The sequence below is a fragment of the Pelophylax lessonae genome (assembly GCF_965119305.1).
Source record: "Pelophylax lessonae genome assembly, chromosome: 2".
Lineage (NCBI taxonomy): Eukaryota > Metazoa > Chordata > Amphibia > Anura > Ranidae > Pelophylax > Pelophylax lessonae.
In genome coordinates, this window is record NC_138769.1 from 427,050,042 (window position 1) to 427,067,641 (window position 17,600).

The 17,600-nt window shown below is 45.5% G+C and overlaps 1 protein-coding gene across 1 annotated transcript in view; it reads right to left on the reverse strand.

Annotated features, from left to right (window-relative positions):
- NUP88 (nucleoporin 88) overlaps positions 1 to 13,743 on the reverse strand; it is a gene marked incomplete at its 5' end in the record, with an annotated part of 68,805 nt that extends 55,062 nt beyond the window's left edge. The window contains 3 exons of the mRNA XM_082247083.1: positions 2,159 to 2,284; positions 8,017 to 8,186; positions 13,459 to 13,743. Of these exons, the coding sequence (XP_082103209.1) occupies positions 2,159 to 2,284; positions 8,017 to 8,186; positions 13,459 to 13,743 (581 nt within the window). The remainder of the gene's footprint in view (positions 1 to 2,158; positions 2,285 to 8,016; positions 8,187 to 13,458) is intronic.
- Positions 13,744 to 17,600: the final 3,857 nt, after the last annotated feature.

The following is a 17,600-nucleotide window of genomic DNA, read 5'->3' on the forward strand; positions in this document are numbered from 1 at the left end:
CGACTCCGATAAACCTCAATCCATCAGCACCTAGAGTTCAACAGCCAAGCAGTCAAAGCCAGCAACTAAAGCAGGATGGAAGATTAGTCCTTGGGACAGCAGATCCTCCCTGAGAGGAAGTTCCCGAGGAACATCGGTGACCAGCCGCACCAGATTGGCGTACCAAGTCCGGCAAGGCCAGTCCGGAGCCACTAAGATGACCGGAACCCTTGCCTGGATCCTGCATAGAAGTCTTGGCAAAAGCTTGAGGAGGGAGGGCTTACTGAGGGGTCTGCACTGGGAGGGGGGGCTTACTAAGTGGTCTGTACTAGGTGGGAGGGCTTACTGAGGGGTCTGCACTGGGAGGGGGGGGGGCTTACTAAGTGGTCTGTACTAGGTGGGAGGGCTTACTGAGGGGTCTGTACTGGGAGGGGGGCTTAGTAAGTGGTCTGTACTAGGTGGGAGGGCTTACTGAGGGGTCTGCACTGGGAGGGGGGGCTTACTAAGGGGTTTGTACTAGGTTGGAGGGCTTACTGAGTGGTCTGTACTAGTGTACTGGGAGGGGGCTTACTAAGTGGTCTGTACAGTACAGACCACTTAGTAAGCCCCCCTTCCAGTACAGACCCCTCAGTAAGCCCTCCCACCTAGTACATATACCACTTAGTAAGCCCCCCTCCCAGTACAGACCCCTCAGTAAGCCCTCCCACCTAGTACATACTGTACTAGGTGGGAGGGCTTACTGAGGGGTCTGCACTGGGAGGGGGGGCTTACTAAGTGGTCTGTACTAGGTGGAAGGTCTTACTGAGGGGTCTGCACTGGGAGGGGGGGGCTTACTAAGTGGTCTGTACTAGGTGGGAGGGCTTACTGTGGGGTCTGTACTGGGAGGGGGCTTACTGAGGGGTCTGTATTAATTACAGGATTAATTAGCTAATCAAAAAAACACTCAAGCAAAAAAAAAAAAAAAAAAAATAATCGTTAGATTAGTCGACTAATCGTAAAAATAATCGATAGATTAGTCGACAGACAAATTAAATCGTTAGTTGCAGCCCTAACACACACTATATTGAAAAAATTCTCCCTTTTGGGTTTTTAGATCTTTTTGTCCGATGTTACTATGGTATACTGAAGTAGATTTACAAACATTTCATAGATGTCAAAGGCTTTTAATGACAATTATTTTAAGTTTATGCAAAGAGTTAATATTTGCAGTGTTGACCCTTCTTTTTCCAAGACCTCTGCAATTCACCCTGGCATGCTGTCAATCAACTTCTGAGCCACATCCTGACTGATGGCAGCCCATTCTTGCATATTCAATGCTTGGAGTTTGTCAGAATTTTTGTGCACGTGTGTGTGTGTGTGTGTGTGTGTGTGTGTGTGGGGGGGGGGGGGGGGGTGTTATCATCCTCTATTCGTGGCTGTGTAGTTAGGTAAAATTGTGAGTGAGCTCACTCCCTTGGCTGAGAAGCAACCCCACACATGAATGGTCTCAGGATTCTTTACTGTTGGCATGACACAGGACTGATGGCAGCGCACACTATTTCTTCTCCGGATAAGGTTTTTTCCAGATGCCCGAGACAATCAGAAAGGGGATTCATCAGAGAAAATGACTTTACTCCCAGTCCTCAGCGGTCCAATCCCTGTACCTTTTGCAGAATATCAGTCTGTCCCTGATGTTTTTTCCTAGAGATAAGTGGTTTCTTTCCTGCCCTTCTTGACACCAGGCCATCCTCCAAAAGGTTTTGCCACAGTGTGTGTGCAGATGCACTCACACCTGCCTGCTGCCATTCCTGAGCAAGTTCTGCACTGGTGGTGCCCCAATTCCACAGCTCAATCAACTGTAGGTGGCGGGCGGTCCTGGCGCTTGCTCTGGATTTTCTTGGAGTGACCCGAAGCCTTCTTCACAAAATTAAGTGGAAATGTTTTTTTATGGGATTAGGTTCATCACCAATGATGGGGCACTATTCCTACCGGGAACACGAATTAATTGCAATTCATCTAATCACTCTTCATTACATTCTGGAGTATATGCAAACTGCAACAATAAAAACTGAGGCAGCAGACTTTGTGAAATTAAACTTTTGGCCACAGCTATATATTCTACTCCCTAAAATGATTCTATACTGAATCAACAAAACTGTGCAAAAAAACACAAAGGACAAAAAATAATAAGCCATTTTACCTTATGGTGTTGTCAGATGTTAATAGAATGAGATGAGGCTCTTCAGTTTCACTAGGGTACCATATTGCTTGTTTTAGAAAAAGAGAAGTGGAGCTGGATAGCATTCTCTCTGCAAAAGGTATAGTTCTGTGTGGGGAGGAGAAAAAAACAACATCACAGACTATGACTCTTCTAGGAACTTGAGAATGGAAAGCATGTACTGGAAGTTGTAACTCTACAGCAGCCATCATTATGTTTAATGTATTCGCTCTTCTTTATTTTCAAATTTGAAACTTTAGGGCCAAGACTACTGTTTAAATGCTCCCATTACCTAAATAATTGAATACAGTCATTTTCCTGTTTTTTCAGGGGGCGATTGGCACTATATACTGATGGGGCACTATACTGTATAATATGATAAACAATAAAATCGGCGTAATCAGCAATAAACAATATATTGCAGTGAATTGTGTAAATCCTAATGGCAGCTTACATAAAGTGCCTTTCACTAAACACAAACCAAAATTAAACAAAGAATCAATGCAGCGCCAAAAGCCTAAGAAATATATGCTTATTCTGATAACATAGTTAATATTCCTTATTAGGTGCAATATTATAATAGTAAAATAAGTGAATAAAACACGTCAGCCAGAGTTATAAAAAGGATGTGAAAGAATTATAATAGTGCAATTTCACGAATAAAATGGGACTTTACTCCAGAATAGGGAGCATAGAAATACCCACTATATGACCTATAAGGACGTTTTTATTCACTTATTTTTCTATTATAATATTCCTTATAAGGTACAATATTATAATAGAAAAGTGAATAAAAACTTCCTTATAGCACATATAGTGGGTCTTTCTATGCTCCCTAATAATTTGGAGTGAAGTCCCATTTTACTAGTGAAATTGCACTATTATAATTTATCACATCCTTTTCATATCTCTGGCTGACGTTTTCATTCACTTATTTTTCTATGTTAACCACTTCCTTACCGAGTCATGTAAAATGACGTCGGCAAGGTGGTTGTCTAGATCCGGGCCGCCGTCATATGACGTCGGCCCGTTCTAGCTGCTACTGCGCGCCCCCGGCGGCGCGCAGCGGCGCGATCAGGGATGAGGCTTGTCCCTCGGACATAGCCCATCACTGATCAAGGTAAACAGCCAATAGAAATTGGCTGTTTACCACGTGATCGGCTGTGTCAATCACAGCCGATCACATGAGCGGCTCCAGCACGAGCCGCTCGTTCTCTCTGCAATGCGCGCCCCGGGGGCGCGCAGAGCAGCGATCGGGGACGAGGCTCGTCCCTCGGACAGAGTCGATCCCCGATCTAGGTAAAGAGCCAATGAAATTGGCTCTTTACCACGTGACCGGCTGTGTCCAATCACAGCCGGTCACAAATGTCAACAGAGAACACGGTAACTAGCTGTCACCGTGTTCTCCTCCTCACACACTGATCCTGTGTGAGGAGGAGATTGTGGTAACAGCTAGTTACCAACTACAGTGCACCCCAACCACACTGATTGCCCCCCCCCCCCCAATAAAGAGCACCTGTCACTAGCCCATCAAAGTACCCGAGTACCTGTCATCAGGTACTCAGATGACAGGTACTCTGGTACTCTGATGGGCTGGTGACAGGTATTCGGGTACTCTGATGACAGGTACTCGGGTACTCTGATGACGGATACTCTGATGACAGGTACTCGGGTACTCTGACGGGTACTCGGGTACTCTGATGACGGGTACTCGGGTACTCTGATGACGGGTACTCGGGTACTCTGATGACAGGTACTCGGGTACTCTGATGACAGGTACTCGGGTACTCTGATGACAGGTACTCGGGTACTCTGATGACAGGTACTCGGGTACTCTGATGACGGGTACTCGAGTACTCTGATGACAGGTACTCGAGTACTCTGATGACGGGTACTCGGGTACTCTGATGACGGGTACTCGGGTACTCTGATGACGGGTACTCGGGTACTCTGATGACGGGTACTCTGATGACGGGTACTCTGACAGGTACTCGGGTACTCTGATGACGGGTACTCGGGTACTCTGATGACGGGTACTCGGGTACTCTGATGACGGGTACTCGGGTACTCTGATGACGGGTACTCGGGTACTCTGATGACAGGTACTCGGGTACTCTGATGACAGGTACTCGGGTACTTTGAGTACCTGTCAACGGAGTACCCGTCATCAGAGTACCTGAGTACCTGTCACCTACCCATCAGAGTACCCGAGTACCTTCCACCTGCTCATCAGAGTACCTGACGCCTGAAGTACCCAAGTACTTGCCGCCTGCTCATCAGTACCCATCACTACTCATCAGTACTCATCAGTACCTATCACGTATCAGTACTGATCATCAGTACCCATCAGTACAGTATCACCTATCACCTATCAGTCAGTGAGTACTACTCATCAGTACCTATCACCTGCCTGTCACCTGCCCATCAGAGTACCCGAGTACCTGTCACCTGCCTATCGGAGTACCCGAGTACCTGCCACCTGCTCATCAGTACCAGAGTACCTGTCACCTGCCCAACAAAGTACCCGAGTACCTGTCACCCTTCATACAGCCACCATGTCCAAGTCCAAAAAGGTTTATATACGTCGTCCGTTTAAACCTAAATACCGGTGTTATGGTAGCAGATAGCTGCCATAACCCTGGTATTTTTTTAAACGGTGGACGGTTGGCTTTCCAATAAGGGTGGTCCCAGCGGCGGATTCGCCGTGGGATCACCCTTCCGGGATGGCGGAAGAGGCCCCCCCCCCCCCTCCCGACGCGTTCCGGTCCTTTTCCCCGCTTACCGGACCCGCCGGCAGCGGGGAAAACGATCCGGTCCCGAATCCTCACAGACAGGATGTCGAGTGAGGGCAAGCTTGCCCTCACTTGACTCTATGGTCTTGGAGGACCGGAGCTACGGAAAATGTTGTTGCCTAGCAACCAGTTTAAAGGTCCTTTTTTTTTTTTTTTTCATTTTATATTATAATTATTATTTATTTTTTTTTTTTTTCTATCTTTTAGTGTACTTGTGAGATCTGAGGACTTTTTGACCCCAGATCTCACAAAAAAGAGGTCCTGTCGTGCCCATTTCTATTACGAGGAATATTTACATTTCTTTTAATAGAAATAAAAATGATCAATTTTTTTTTTTTTTTAAACGGTGTAAAAATAAAAAATAATAAATAAAATAAATAGTAAAAAAAAAAAAAAAAAAAAAATTAAAGCGCCCTGTCCCCGTTAGCTCGCGCGCAGAAGCGAATGCATACAGAAACCCCGCCCACATATGTAAACGGTGTTCAAACCACACATGTGAGGTATCGCCGCGATCGTTAGAGCAAGGGGAATAATTTGAGCCCTAGACCTCCTCTGTAACTCAAAGATGGCAACCTGTAGAAATTTTTAAATTGTCGCCTATGGGGATTTTTAAGTACCAAAGTTTGTCACCATTCCGTGAGCGTGCGCAATTTTGAAACATGACATGTTGGGTATCTATTTACTCGGCGTAACATTATCTTTCACATTATGGAAAAAAATTGGGCTAACTTTACTGGTTTCTTATTTTTTAATTAAAAAAAGTGAATTTTTTCCAAAAAAACTGCGTTTGGAAGACCGCTACGCAAATACGGTGTGATAAAAAATAGTGCAATAATCTCCATTTTATTCTCTAGGGTCTCTGCTAAAAAAAAATATATAATGTTTGGGGGTTCTAAGCAGTTTTCTAGCAAAACAACTGATTTTAGCTTGTAAACACCAAATGTCAAAAATAGGCCTAGGCAAGTGGCTAGGATGCATGATGATGCTCCTTGGATGTTCGGCCCCTCTATATGGCTAGGCTGTGAAAAAGTCTCACACATGTGGTATTGCCATACTCAGGAGGAGTGGCAGAATGTATTTTGGGGTGTCATTTTTGCTGTGTACATGCTATGTGTTAGGAATATCCTATAAATTGACAACTTTGTGTAAAAAAAAAAAGTTTTCATTTTTTTCCCACATTTTCCAAAAACCTGTGGAAAAAAATGATATGTTCAAACGACCCATAATGCCTCATAGAATATACGTTGGAGTGTTTGCTTTCCAAAATGGGGTCATTTTGTGGACTTTTCCATTGTATTGGTGCTCTAGGGCCTTGAAAAGTGTGATAGGTAGTAAGAAAGTTTTATGTGTATTTATGCTCCTAGAACGCCTGAATGTGCTTCTTGGACGTGGAGTCTCTTTTTGTGGCCAGGCTGTGTAAAAGTCTCACACATGTGGTATCGCCATACTCGGAAGGAGTAGCAGAATGTATTTTTGGGTGTAATTTTTGCTGTGTAAATGCTATGTGTTAGAAATAGCTTATAAATTGACAACTTTGTGGGAAAAAAAAGAAAAAAAAAATTTTTTCTTCATTTTCCCAAGAATTGTGGGAAAAAATTACAACTTCAAAAAACTCACCATGCCTCTTACTAAATACCTTGGACTGTCTACTTTACAAAAAGGGGTCATTTGGTCGGTATTTGTACTGTCCTGACATTTCAGGGCCTCAAGAAAGGAGATAGGCAGTCAGTACATCTGGTGTGATCAATTTTCAGTAATTGGTACCATAGCTTCTAGACTCAATAACTTTCACACAGACTAAATAATATACACTAATTTGGGTTAATTTTACCAGAGACATGTAGCAGTATACATTTTGGCCCAAATGTATGAAGAAAAATTTTTTGCAAAATTTCATAATTGAAACTAAAAAAAAGTGTTTTTTTTTCAAAATTTTTGCTCTTTTTTTGCATATATCACGAAAAAAAAAAACCCCAGTTGTGATCAAATACCACCAAAAGAAAGCTCTATTTGTGTGAAAAAAATGATAAAAATTTTGTTTGGTTATAGTGTAGCATGACTGAGCAATTGTCATTCAAAGTGTGAGAGTGCTGAAAGCTGAAAATTGGTCTGGGCAGGAAGGGTGTCTAACTGCTCTGTATGGAAGCGGTTAATATTATATATTATTTTAATATTGCACCTTATAAGGAATATTAACTACTTTATCCGGATAAGCATATATTTCTTAGGCTTTTTGGCGTTCTTTATTTAATACTGTATATTATAGTGCAGCTCGGCTCTCACGTGATGGGCTGCTGCTTCTCTCCTCCCTCAATCTGATTGACTGCAGGGCTGAGAATCCCTCACTAATATCAGCAAGAAGGCAGAGAGGAAAAGAGGAGAGAGGGGGCGGTCACGTGAGCGCTGATTGGCGCTCTGAGACACAGTGAGTGAGTGCACACGGCGGCTTGTACAGAGGGGACGGCGCTGACATGGAGGGAGGAAGGAAAGTCCTATACGCAGACCAATTAATCGACAGAGCAACTAATCAATGACAGCGATTTTCATTATGAATTATTATCGATTTAGTCGATTAATGGTTGTTTCAGCCCTACCAAAAGATATCTATTTTTCCTGAGTACAGTGTTGCACAACTGCGCAATTGTCAATTAAAATAACAGTGCCGTATCTCAAAAAATGGCCTGGTCATTAAGGGGGGGGGGGGTAAAACCTTCTGGTCCAGCACAATGCAAAATATTACAGAATAGGAATGTGTTCTATTCAGATTTTTTGTTACTGGGTTCATTTGACACAGATTGACCAAACCCAATGCAGGCAGTGCTATGAAAACCACTGTGTGAATGCATGCCGACTTGTCTAGATGCTTACTTAGCAGGAGGGAGGAGAGCAACATAAGTGTTATTGGGGCAAAGTGGATTTCAAAACAAAAATACGCCTTTAATGAATTTAGTAGATATGAGGAGTGATGCGATTTTGCATAAGCAGAAAAAAGAAATGTGCAGCACACAACTTTCACAAAAAATAAAATCTTGAACTACTGAGGAATACCTGCAGTTGACAGCTTTTTCACCTCCTTCAAATTCAGAGCTTTTTCCCCACCGCTCAGGCACTTCCAGAACCATCAAACCTTTGGTTCCAATGAGAGCAATATGACGCCTTGCAGGACTTAACAAGACTTGACTAACTTCGAAAAGTGGGTTGTTAATACACAGTAATCTCTGAGGAATTAAAAAAAAACAAAGTAGTTAGGTATCACAACTGCTTACCTGAAAGAAAAAAAAAAAAACTGAAAACACAAGCATCAGTTGAAAAAAAAAAAAACAAACAAGACTTGTGAAAGCTATTATATTGTTTGAGAATCTGTTGCAATTCAAACGGTGTTTGTGATGGGGATAAAAAAAAAAAAAAAATCATTAACTGTATTATTAGGCCGCAGAGTGGCTAAGTGGTTAGCAATTCCACCTAGCAGCATTAAGGTTGCTGGTTCGAATCCCAACCATGATACCAGCTGCCTGGAAATTGCATGTTCTTTGCGGGTTTCCTCCTACACTCCATGTTGGTAGGTAAATTTCTATCCTGTCTAAATTGGCTCCAGAATGTGAATAAGAAACTTTAGGATTGTAAGCTCCATGATTACAGGGACTGATGTGAATGTACAATATGTCATATTTACATACATATACACTATCACTAAAAGAATTGGGATGCCTGCCTTTACACGCACATAAACTTTAATGGCATCCCAGTCTAAAGCCCCGTACACACGCAACGATTATCGGCCGACCGATCGTCCGTATTTTATCCAGACTTGTGTTTTGTTGGTTGGAATGTTGCCCAACAAAATTCTACTTCAGAAGTGATGTCATGTGTTGGTTTGTTTTCTTTGTGTTCTTTCTTCTCTGAGCATGCTCAGACGTTCTCATTAGATTTTTCCCTGTCGAAATCTGTACTGACTGCACGAAATCAGCCGTGTTTTGACGGCGGACAAAAATTTTATAGCCTGCACACCAGATTTTTTTCGGCCGAAAAGTCGGAGTCGGTTGTCGGAAGCATCATACTAACAAGCCGAAAATCGGCAGATCGGTCGTCGGACGAAAATTCCCTGCCAATTTTCGACGCGTGTGTACGAGGCTTTAGTCTGTAGTCTTATGGGCCATACACACTATACAATTGTCTTTAGATTTTTTCCTTTAGATTTACCAAAACCATATAATATGAGGTCAAACCTAAACACTTTCAATTTGTATGCAGTCAGGCAGGCCCTTGCACTACATAGTTGAAGGTAAATCTAAAGGAAATCTAACAGCAAAAGTTGTATAGTGTGTATCTAGCCTTAAGCCCCGTACAAACGAGTCGAAATTCGGCTGGGAATTTTCGTCCGACGACCGATCTGCCGATTTTCGGCTTGTTAGTATGATGCTTCCGACACCCGACTCCGACTTTTCGGCCGAAAAAATTCTGGTGTGCAGGCTATAAAATTTTTGTCTGCCGTCAAAACACAGCCGATTTTCGTGCAGTCAGGACAGATTTCGACGGGGAAAAATCTTATGAGCAAGACTGGGCATGCTCAGAGAAGAAAGAACACAAAGAAAGCAACACAACACAACATCACTTCTGAAGTAGAATTTTGTCGTGCGGGAAAATTTGTGTGCAGTCTAGGCACATTCCAACCAACAAAACAACTCTGGACAAAAGACGGCACGAAATTTGTTGCGTGTGTACAAGGCTTAAGTCTTAAGGGCCATACATACTATAAGATTTTCTGAAGACTTTTTCCTTCAGATTTACCTTTTCTATGTAGTGCAAGGGCCTGCCAGATTGCACACAAATTGAAAGTATTTAGGTTTGACCTCATATTATTTGGTTTTGGTAAATGTAAAGGAAAAAGTCTTCAGAAAATCTTATAGTGTGTATGGCCCATTAGTCTTTCAGTAATTAGTTGGCCCACCCTTTTCAGCTATAACAGTTTCAACTCTTCAGGGAAGACTGTCCACAAGGTTTAGGAGCGTGTCTATGGGAATGTTTGACCATTCTTCCTGAAGCGCATTTGTGAGGTCAGGCACTGATGTGGACAATAAGGCCTGGCTCGCAGTCTCCTCTCTAGTTCACCCCAAAGATGTTCTTTCGCGTTGAGGTCAGGACTCTGTGCAGGCCAGTCAAGTTCCTCCACTCCAAACTCGCTCATCCATGACTTTATGGACCTTCCTGACCTCAACCCGATAGAACACCCTTGGGATGAATTAGAGTGGAGACTATGAGCCAGGTCTTCTCGTCCACATCAGTGCCTGACCTCACAAATGCGCTTCTGGAAGAATGGTCAAACATTTCCATAGACACACTCCTAAATCTTGTGGATAGTCTTCCCAGAAGAGTTAAAGCTGTTATAGCTGCAATGGGTGGGCCAACTCAATATTGAATCCTACAGACTAAGACAGGGCTTGACAAATTTTCCTGAAATCTAGGAGCCAGCTAAAAAAGTTAGGAGCCAGTTTCTTTTTTTTTTTAAACTAACAACCAAGCTTTATTTAATAAAACGGATACTAAATTTACACATAAATATGACTAGAACCCCACTCTCCTCTATAGCGCAATTGGATGGAAACAGACTGTCTCTTTCCATCCGATCCGATCCACGGGATGGATGGATAGAAAATAGAACCACCATCCGTCTGCTTTTGGCGGACAGGATCAGATGGTGGCAGATTACTGCTCCATAGAGGAGAATGAAGGGTCTGATCAGGTCTGCCTGAAAAACTGACAGGCGGACCTGATCAGACAGCCCGTGTGAAATGGGCCTTCGGCTGTGGCATGGCAATGAGGAAAAAAAATAAAATAATAATAATAATAATAATAATAATTATTATATAATAATAATAATAATAATAATAATAATAATAATAGGAAAAAAAAATATTTTTTTTTAATTTTTTTAATAATTAAAAAAAAAAAAGAAAAAAATATTATTTCTTTTTTTTTTACATTTAAAAAATAAAATTAAATTAATAATAATAACCACACTCCCTGTCAAAGTTAACTAACTGGACAGGGAGATGGTAATGCATTGAGAACAAACAGGCAGTGGAAACAGTCATTACTCCCGGCCAGCACAAGAGGGCGCCAGTTCCCCATTGGAAGCCTCATCTCAAGTAGGCTGAAAAGCCGGGGCCTCAATTTTCAGACGGCGCGGAAGTCCGTGCAAAAATGACAGGACACCTTCTGCAGGGCACCCCAGGCGCCAGGTCGCTAATTCTAGTCGCAAATGCGACCTGGCGCCCGGGGATTGTCGAGCCCTGGACTAAGATGCCATTAAAGTTCATGTGCGTGTAAAGGCAGGCGTCCCAATACTTTTGGTAATGTAGTGTTTATGTATATGTGAAGAGCTGTGTAAATTGACAGCCCTATAAAAGTACCTGTAATAAATAAATATAAAGAAAGTTGTAACAGCCTATTCACACTATATGTGTTGGGCTGTACAGGGTAACCCACACAGTTCCAAAGCAATTTGAAACATCTGCACCTTTCCCTTTGCAGCGCACACCAGGGGTTGCAGTATAACACGGCTACTGGTTTGAACAAGCCTTTACTCCCACATCAAGCTTGTTCCAGCTCCCACTTTCTTGATTTCCACTTCCTGTTTTGGTTATAGAACAGATAGTGAAGTAAAATCTTCACCCTGGGTTAAAAATAAACCTTCCAGGGGTTAGAACCCTCCTTTACTCTATCAAAAATGAAAAGAAAGGTTTAACATATTTCTACTTTATCAAAAAATAAAGGTCAGCAGCTACAAACACTGCAGCTGCTAATTAGTTTCGTCTTTACTTTATATACTTAATATTATAAAGTATATTTATATGTGTAGGTCTGTACATGAGACCATAGAGCACATATGTCAAACAAGGCCTGCAGGCCAAATCTGGCCCTCACACCCAGTTTTGCAAGCGGAACTCCATTCTGCCACCTCCAATTTTAACCTTCCGATCTCTGCAAGGTGAGGCAAAGCCACCTACAAGGGGAGATACTAGAACCAGACAAGGTAGGAGAGAAATCCAAGGAAGCTTGGGGAGGGGATTGGGGCTGCACCCTGAGCCCTGCGCAGTCCCTTGCACGGGAGCAGCCCCGCGCAGGCCCTTGCACGGGAGCAGCCCCGCGCAGGCCCTTGCACGGGAGCAGTCCCGCGCAGGCCCTTGCACGGGAGCAGTCCCGCGCAGGCCCTTGCACGGGAGCAGTCCCGAGCCCCGCGCAGGCCCTTGCACGGGAGCAGTCCCGAGCCCCGCGCAGGCCCTTGCACGGGAGCAGTCCCGAGCCCCGCGCAGGCCCTTGCACGGGAGCAGTCCCGAGCCCCGCGCAGGCCCTTGCACGGGAGCAGTCCCGTGCCCCGCACAAGCCCTTGCACGGAGCAGGCCCTTGCACGGGAGCAGTCCCGAGCCCCGCGCAGGCCCTTGCACGGGAGCAGTCCCGAGCCCCGCGCAGGCCCTTGCACGGGAGCAGTCCCGAGCCCCGCGCAGGCCCTTGCACGGGAGCAGTCCCGTGCCCCGCGCAGGCCCTTGCACGGGAGCAGGCCCTTGCACGGAGCAGGCCCGAGCCACGCGCAGGCCCTTGCACGGGAGCAGCCCCGCGCAGGCCCTTGCACGGGAGCAGCCCCGCGCAGGCCCTTGCACGGGAGCAGCCCCGCGCAGGCCCTTGCACGGGAGCAGCCCCGCGCAGGCCCTTGCACGGGAGCAGCCCCGCGCAGGCCCTTGCACGGGAGCAGTCCCGAGCCCCGCGCAGGCCCTTGCACGGGAGCAGTCCCGAGCCCCGCGCAGGCCCTTGCACGGGAGCAGTCCCGTGCCCCGCGCAGGCCCTTGCACGGAGCAGGCCCTTGCACGGAGCAGTCCCGAGCCACGCACAGGCCCTTGCACGGGAGCAGTCCCGTGCCCCGCGCAGGCCCTTGCACGGGAGCAGTCCCGTGCCCCGCGCAGGCCCTTGCACGGAGCAGGCCCTTGCACGGAGCAGGCCCTTGCACGGAGCAGTCCCTTGCACGGAGCAGTCCCGAGCCCCGCGCAGGCCCTTGCACGGAGCAGTCCCGAGCCCCGCGCAGGCCCTTGCACGGAGCAGTCCCGAGCCCCGCGCAGGCCCTTGCACGGAGCAGTCCCGAGCCCCGCTCAGTCCTGTGCACCGCACTCTGTACACAACGTACTCTTGAACATAGCCCTTTTTACGTATTGCACCCCAGATACAACTGGCACTTTGAGGACAACCATACTCCTAATGTGGCCTGCGATAAAATGGAGTCTGACACCCCTGCCATACAGAAAAGAGCTGAAGAGGGATATGGGCTAAAAGTAGAGGCAAACAGCCACAGAATGCCCTGGTTGGGAGTGAAGCTGGAGAAGGGGCACTGCTAGAGCACTCATATAATTGCTTGCATCCTCTGTGTTTTATTGCTGGCCGTCTCATCTCTGAAGTACATACCAGTGAGAGGAGGGTGACACAGGACAGATAGTCTCTCACCTGCTCATTCCCTGGAGGCCTGTCAGCGCCCAGGCTGCTAAGACTTATAATGTGGAAACAATTGTACTCCGGGTTCCACACCAGCAGGTCCCCGTCCAGACTACACATGACGTTCTTCAGTTGGGCCGCGCTTTGTCGGCTCGCCTCACCATCTTTGTATTTGTGTCGGAGCTCGGAGAACACTCGGTGCTCATTTAGAACGCTCTGCCACTTGTCTCCAGCCTTTCCCAGCGCCGCCATGTTCTTCCAGACCGGTACCTCCCCGCCAACTCGTGTGACGTCCATGACCCGCGACCAGTCTACACACAGCGGCTGAGGGCGGGCAGTATGATTCTTTAGAAGTCTGTGCTGCTCATTCCGTACAGCAGTGCTCAGTGACACCACCAATAGCAGCACACTCCTACGACTGTCACACACCTTCCCTCAGTGGATTGCTTCTGGTTCTGACACACCGGATATGTGCAAACCCAGCAGCGCCCATTGTAATCCATGTCTACCTCAGTCTTAGTTGCTTTGACAAAGTTTAACTAAAGGGAAATCATTGACTTATAGTTTTTATAGTGGTGTCCCCGTTAGAAAGATTCACCCTCTATATTTGGCCTTTTTTAGAAGCAACCATTAACCACTTCAGTACCAGGCATTTGCACTCCCTTTCTGTCTAGGCCAGCTTTCAGCGCTGTCACACTTTGAATGACAATTGCGCAGTCATGCTACACTGCACCCAAACGACATTTTTTTCACATATATAGAGCTTGATTTTGGTGGTATTTAATCACCACTGGGTGACCGAAAAAAAAAAAGTTTTTCTTAGTTTCTGTAAGTCAATTTTGTAAATACGTTTTCTCCTTCACTGATGTGCGCTGATGAGGCTGCACTGATGGGCACTGATAGGCTGCACAGATGGGCACTGATTAGGTGGGACTCACTGATGGGCAGCACTGATGAGCAGGCACTGACTGGCATCACTGATTTGTGTCACTAATGGGCACTGCTGGGGCTGCACTGATCATCAGTGCCCTAATTACCTGTACAGGTCTCCCCTGCAAGGAGATGTCGCTGATCAGCTCTCCTCACCTCACCTCACGCCCCTGTGAGGCGAGGAGAGTCGATAAATGACACTTCCGTGTTTACATGTGATCGGCTGTGATTGGAAACAGTGGATCACATGGATAAAGAGATACGTCATCAGCTCTTTACCGAGATCAAGACACGGCCCAACTGTGATCTCCGTGCTGTGCACCCCCATGGGCGCGCGAGTGATACTGGGGTGACGTCGTATGACGTCCTAGAACAAGAGGGGATCCTACCTGCCGTAATTTTACTATACAGCGGGTGGGAGGTGGTTAAAGGTACCATAACACAAATCATAAAAAAATGTGTTTATTATACTTTCATGTTAAAACTTGTAAATACAAATGAATTAAAAAACAAGCAAGGAATATCGAATACAGATTCATATGTGGTTGACAAATATTCTTTAGTCGCCATGTTTCGCCAGTTGGCTTCTTCAGGAGCCGTAAAGCATTATATAAATTGTCACATCTATAACTATATTAGTCTGTTTGTTGTTCTCATAAAAAGTGAAAGAAAACCCCACATTTTGAGTGGTCTTCAGCAGCCTTTTTCAACCAGGGTGCCGGGCAAGGCACCCTGGAGTGCCTTGAGGTTCCTTCAGGGGTGCCTTGGCAAAATGCCTAAACATTGATCAAAGATTGTATACAAATCAGCAGGTGGATGAAGCCTGCCTTTTAGTTACACAAAGCCATGGGTTTTCATTATGCACCAATATGACTTTCTAGACACTGGAATCCTAACAGTCAATGATGTCATCAGTTGATAAGGAGGATATCTGTTGCCTGCACAGCATCCTTGTTTGACCCTCCTCTGCCCCTCTCCCTCAGCACTGGGGTCACATTAGCTGACTGATGGAAAGAAACTACGGGAGATCAGAAACATAGGAATACTAGTCAGTATCAGCGTGCAAAAGTGTATTTGCTTTGGAAGAATAGATCACCTCTAGCGTTGGGTGTCCTACATGTGGATATTGCTGCATTATGTAAAACTATTAGAATCGTTTTTTGAATTTTAGAATGTGGTGCCTCGAGATTGTCCATAATTTTAAAGTGTGCCTTGAAACTGTCCATAATTTTAAGGAATGCCTTGAGATTGTTTATAATTTTAAAGGGTGCCTTAGCTGAAAAAGGGTTGAGAAACACTGGTGTACAGAACAGTAATAGAGGGGAAATCTTCTAATGGAGACACTAGTTCTGGTGTCATCCAGGTATTTTCTAAAAGCAGGGGTCTCCAAACTATGGACCTCCAGTTGTACAGGAACTACAATTCCCATCATACCTAGTCATGTCTGTAAAAGTCAGAGTTTTACAATGCCTCATGGGATGTGTAGTTCCGCAACAGCTGGAGGGCCGTAAGTTGGAGATCCCTGTCATAAAGGGTAAGTCCACCCTAGAGCTGGATACACACTATACAACTTTTATTGTTAGATTTCCTTTAGATTTACCTTCAACTATATAGTGCAAGGGCCTGTTTAATTGCATACAAATTGAAAGTATTTAGGTCCTACCTCATATTATATGGTTTTGGTAAGTCTAAAGGAAAAATCTGAAGAAAATTGTATAGTGTGTATCCAGCTTTAGGCTCCTTGCACACACTCCGTCCGTTGGACGGAGTCCGTTTTTCTCAGCGGGGGATCGAGCCGCTGATCCCCCGCTGAGCAGGAGGATGACAGCTGTGTCTCCGCGCTGTGTGCGGAGACACAGCTGTCAGTTCCCCATGCATCTCTATGGGGGAAATCGGATGGGATCGGACCGTCAGTCCGTTCTCACCCGATCCCATCCTATCCGATCCGCTGGACGGATGGAAAATAGGGTTTCCATCCGTCCAGATTTGACGGATCGGATCGGGGCGGATGTCAGCGGACATGTCTCCGCTGACATCCGATGCCCTTTAGGAATGCATGGGGGGACCATTCAGATCCGCCAAAAAAACGGACAGTCAGATCTGTGTGAAAGGGGCCTTACACTAAATCACTACATCTACAGGCATCCACAATCTAAGACTAACCTATCTAGCCCTGTAAAGAAGAATTTGGTATACAGTACATACCTTTTTTTTAGCCGATCCAGTCCGGTCTCCAGCAGTGGAAACTCTGCAGAGGACACAGCCGACAATGGATGTGAAATTAATGGGAAGTTACGTCACCTATAGAGTCACTATGGGGTAGTGATCAACCGATATCGTTTTTTTAATGCCGATACCGATATTTTGGTCATCGGATATCGATATCAGCCGATATTTTCGGACATGTAAAAAAAAATGTTTTTTATTTATTTATTTTTTTCACAGGTACTCCTTGTGGAGGGATCTGGGGATCTAAAAGACCCCAAACCCCTCCTTGGCACCGAAAAGCATTCAAAACGCCAAGTTTGGCTGTTTTTAATGCTGTCAGTTTTTTGAATTTGGTGCCCAGTACCCAGAAGTGATGTCATAACATCACTTCCAGGTTTTTACATGGAGACCCGATCAGAGCCGAATGCAGCTTTGATCGGGTCTTCTCTTCCGCGGCTGTGCAGGCTAGTTGCCCAGGTCTATAGCTGCAGGCATCACTCCGGTACAGCACTTTCCCGAAATATCGGCAATATCGGTGACCTCAGGGGCTGATTCTGATATATCGGGGAAAGTGCATGTCGGCCCCCAATATATCGGTGTTGCCAATAATTAGTCCATCCCTACTATGGGGCTTCTGTTGTCGGTTGTCTCTTCTGCACACACCTACACAGAGAACAGCTCAGCATGGGACCGGACCGCAGCGGCTTCAGGAAAGGTTTGTATAATGATTTCTTCTTTACAAGGCTAGATAGGTTAGTCTTAGATCGTGGATGCCTGTAGATGTAGTGATTTTAGTGTTAGGGTGAATTGCCCCTTTAATTTGCAGGGATTTTCTCTCACTTCCCGTTTGGCTATGGGACAGGAAGTGAAGGGAAATCCCACATGGGAAGAAAAAACCTGACAGGGATTCTAACTCTCCCTTAACCACTTGACCTCCGTAAGATTTACCCTCCTTCATGACCAGGCCATTTTTTGCGATCCGGCACCACAATACTTTAACAATTACACAGTCATGC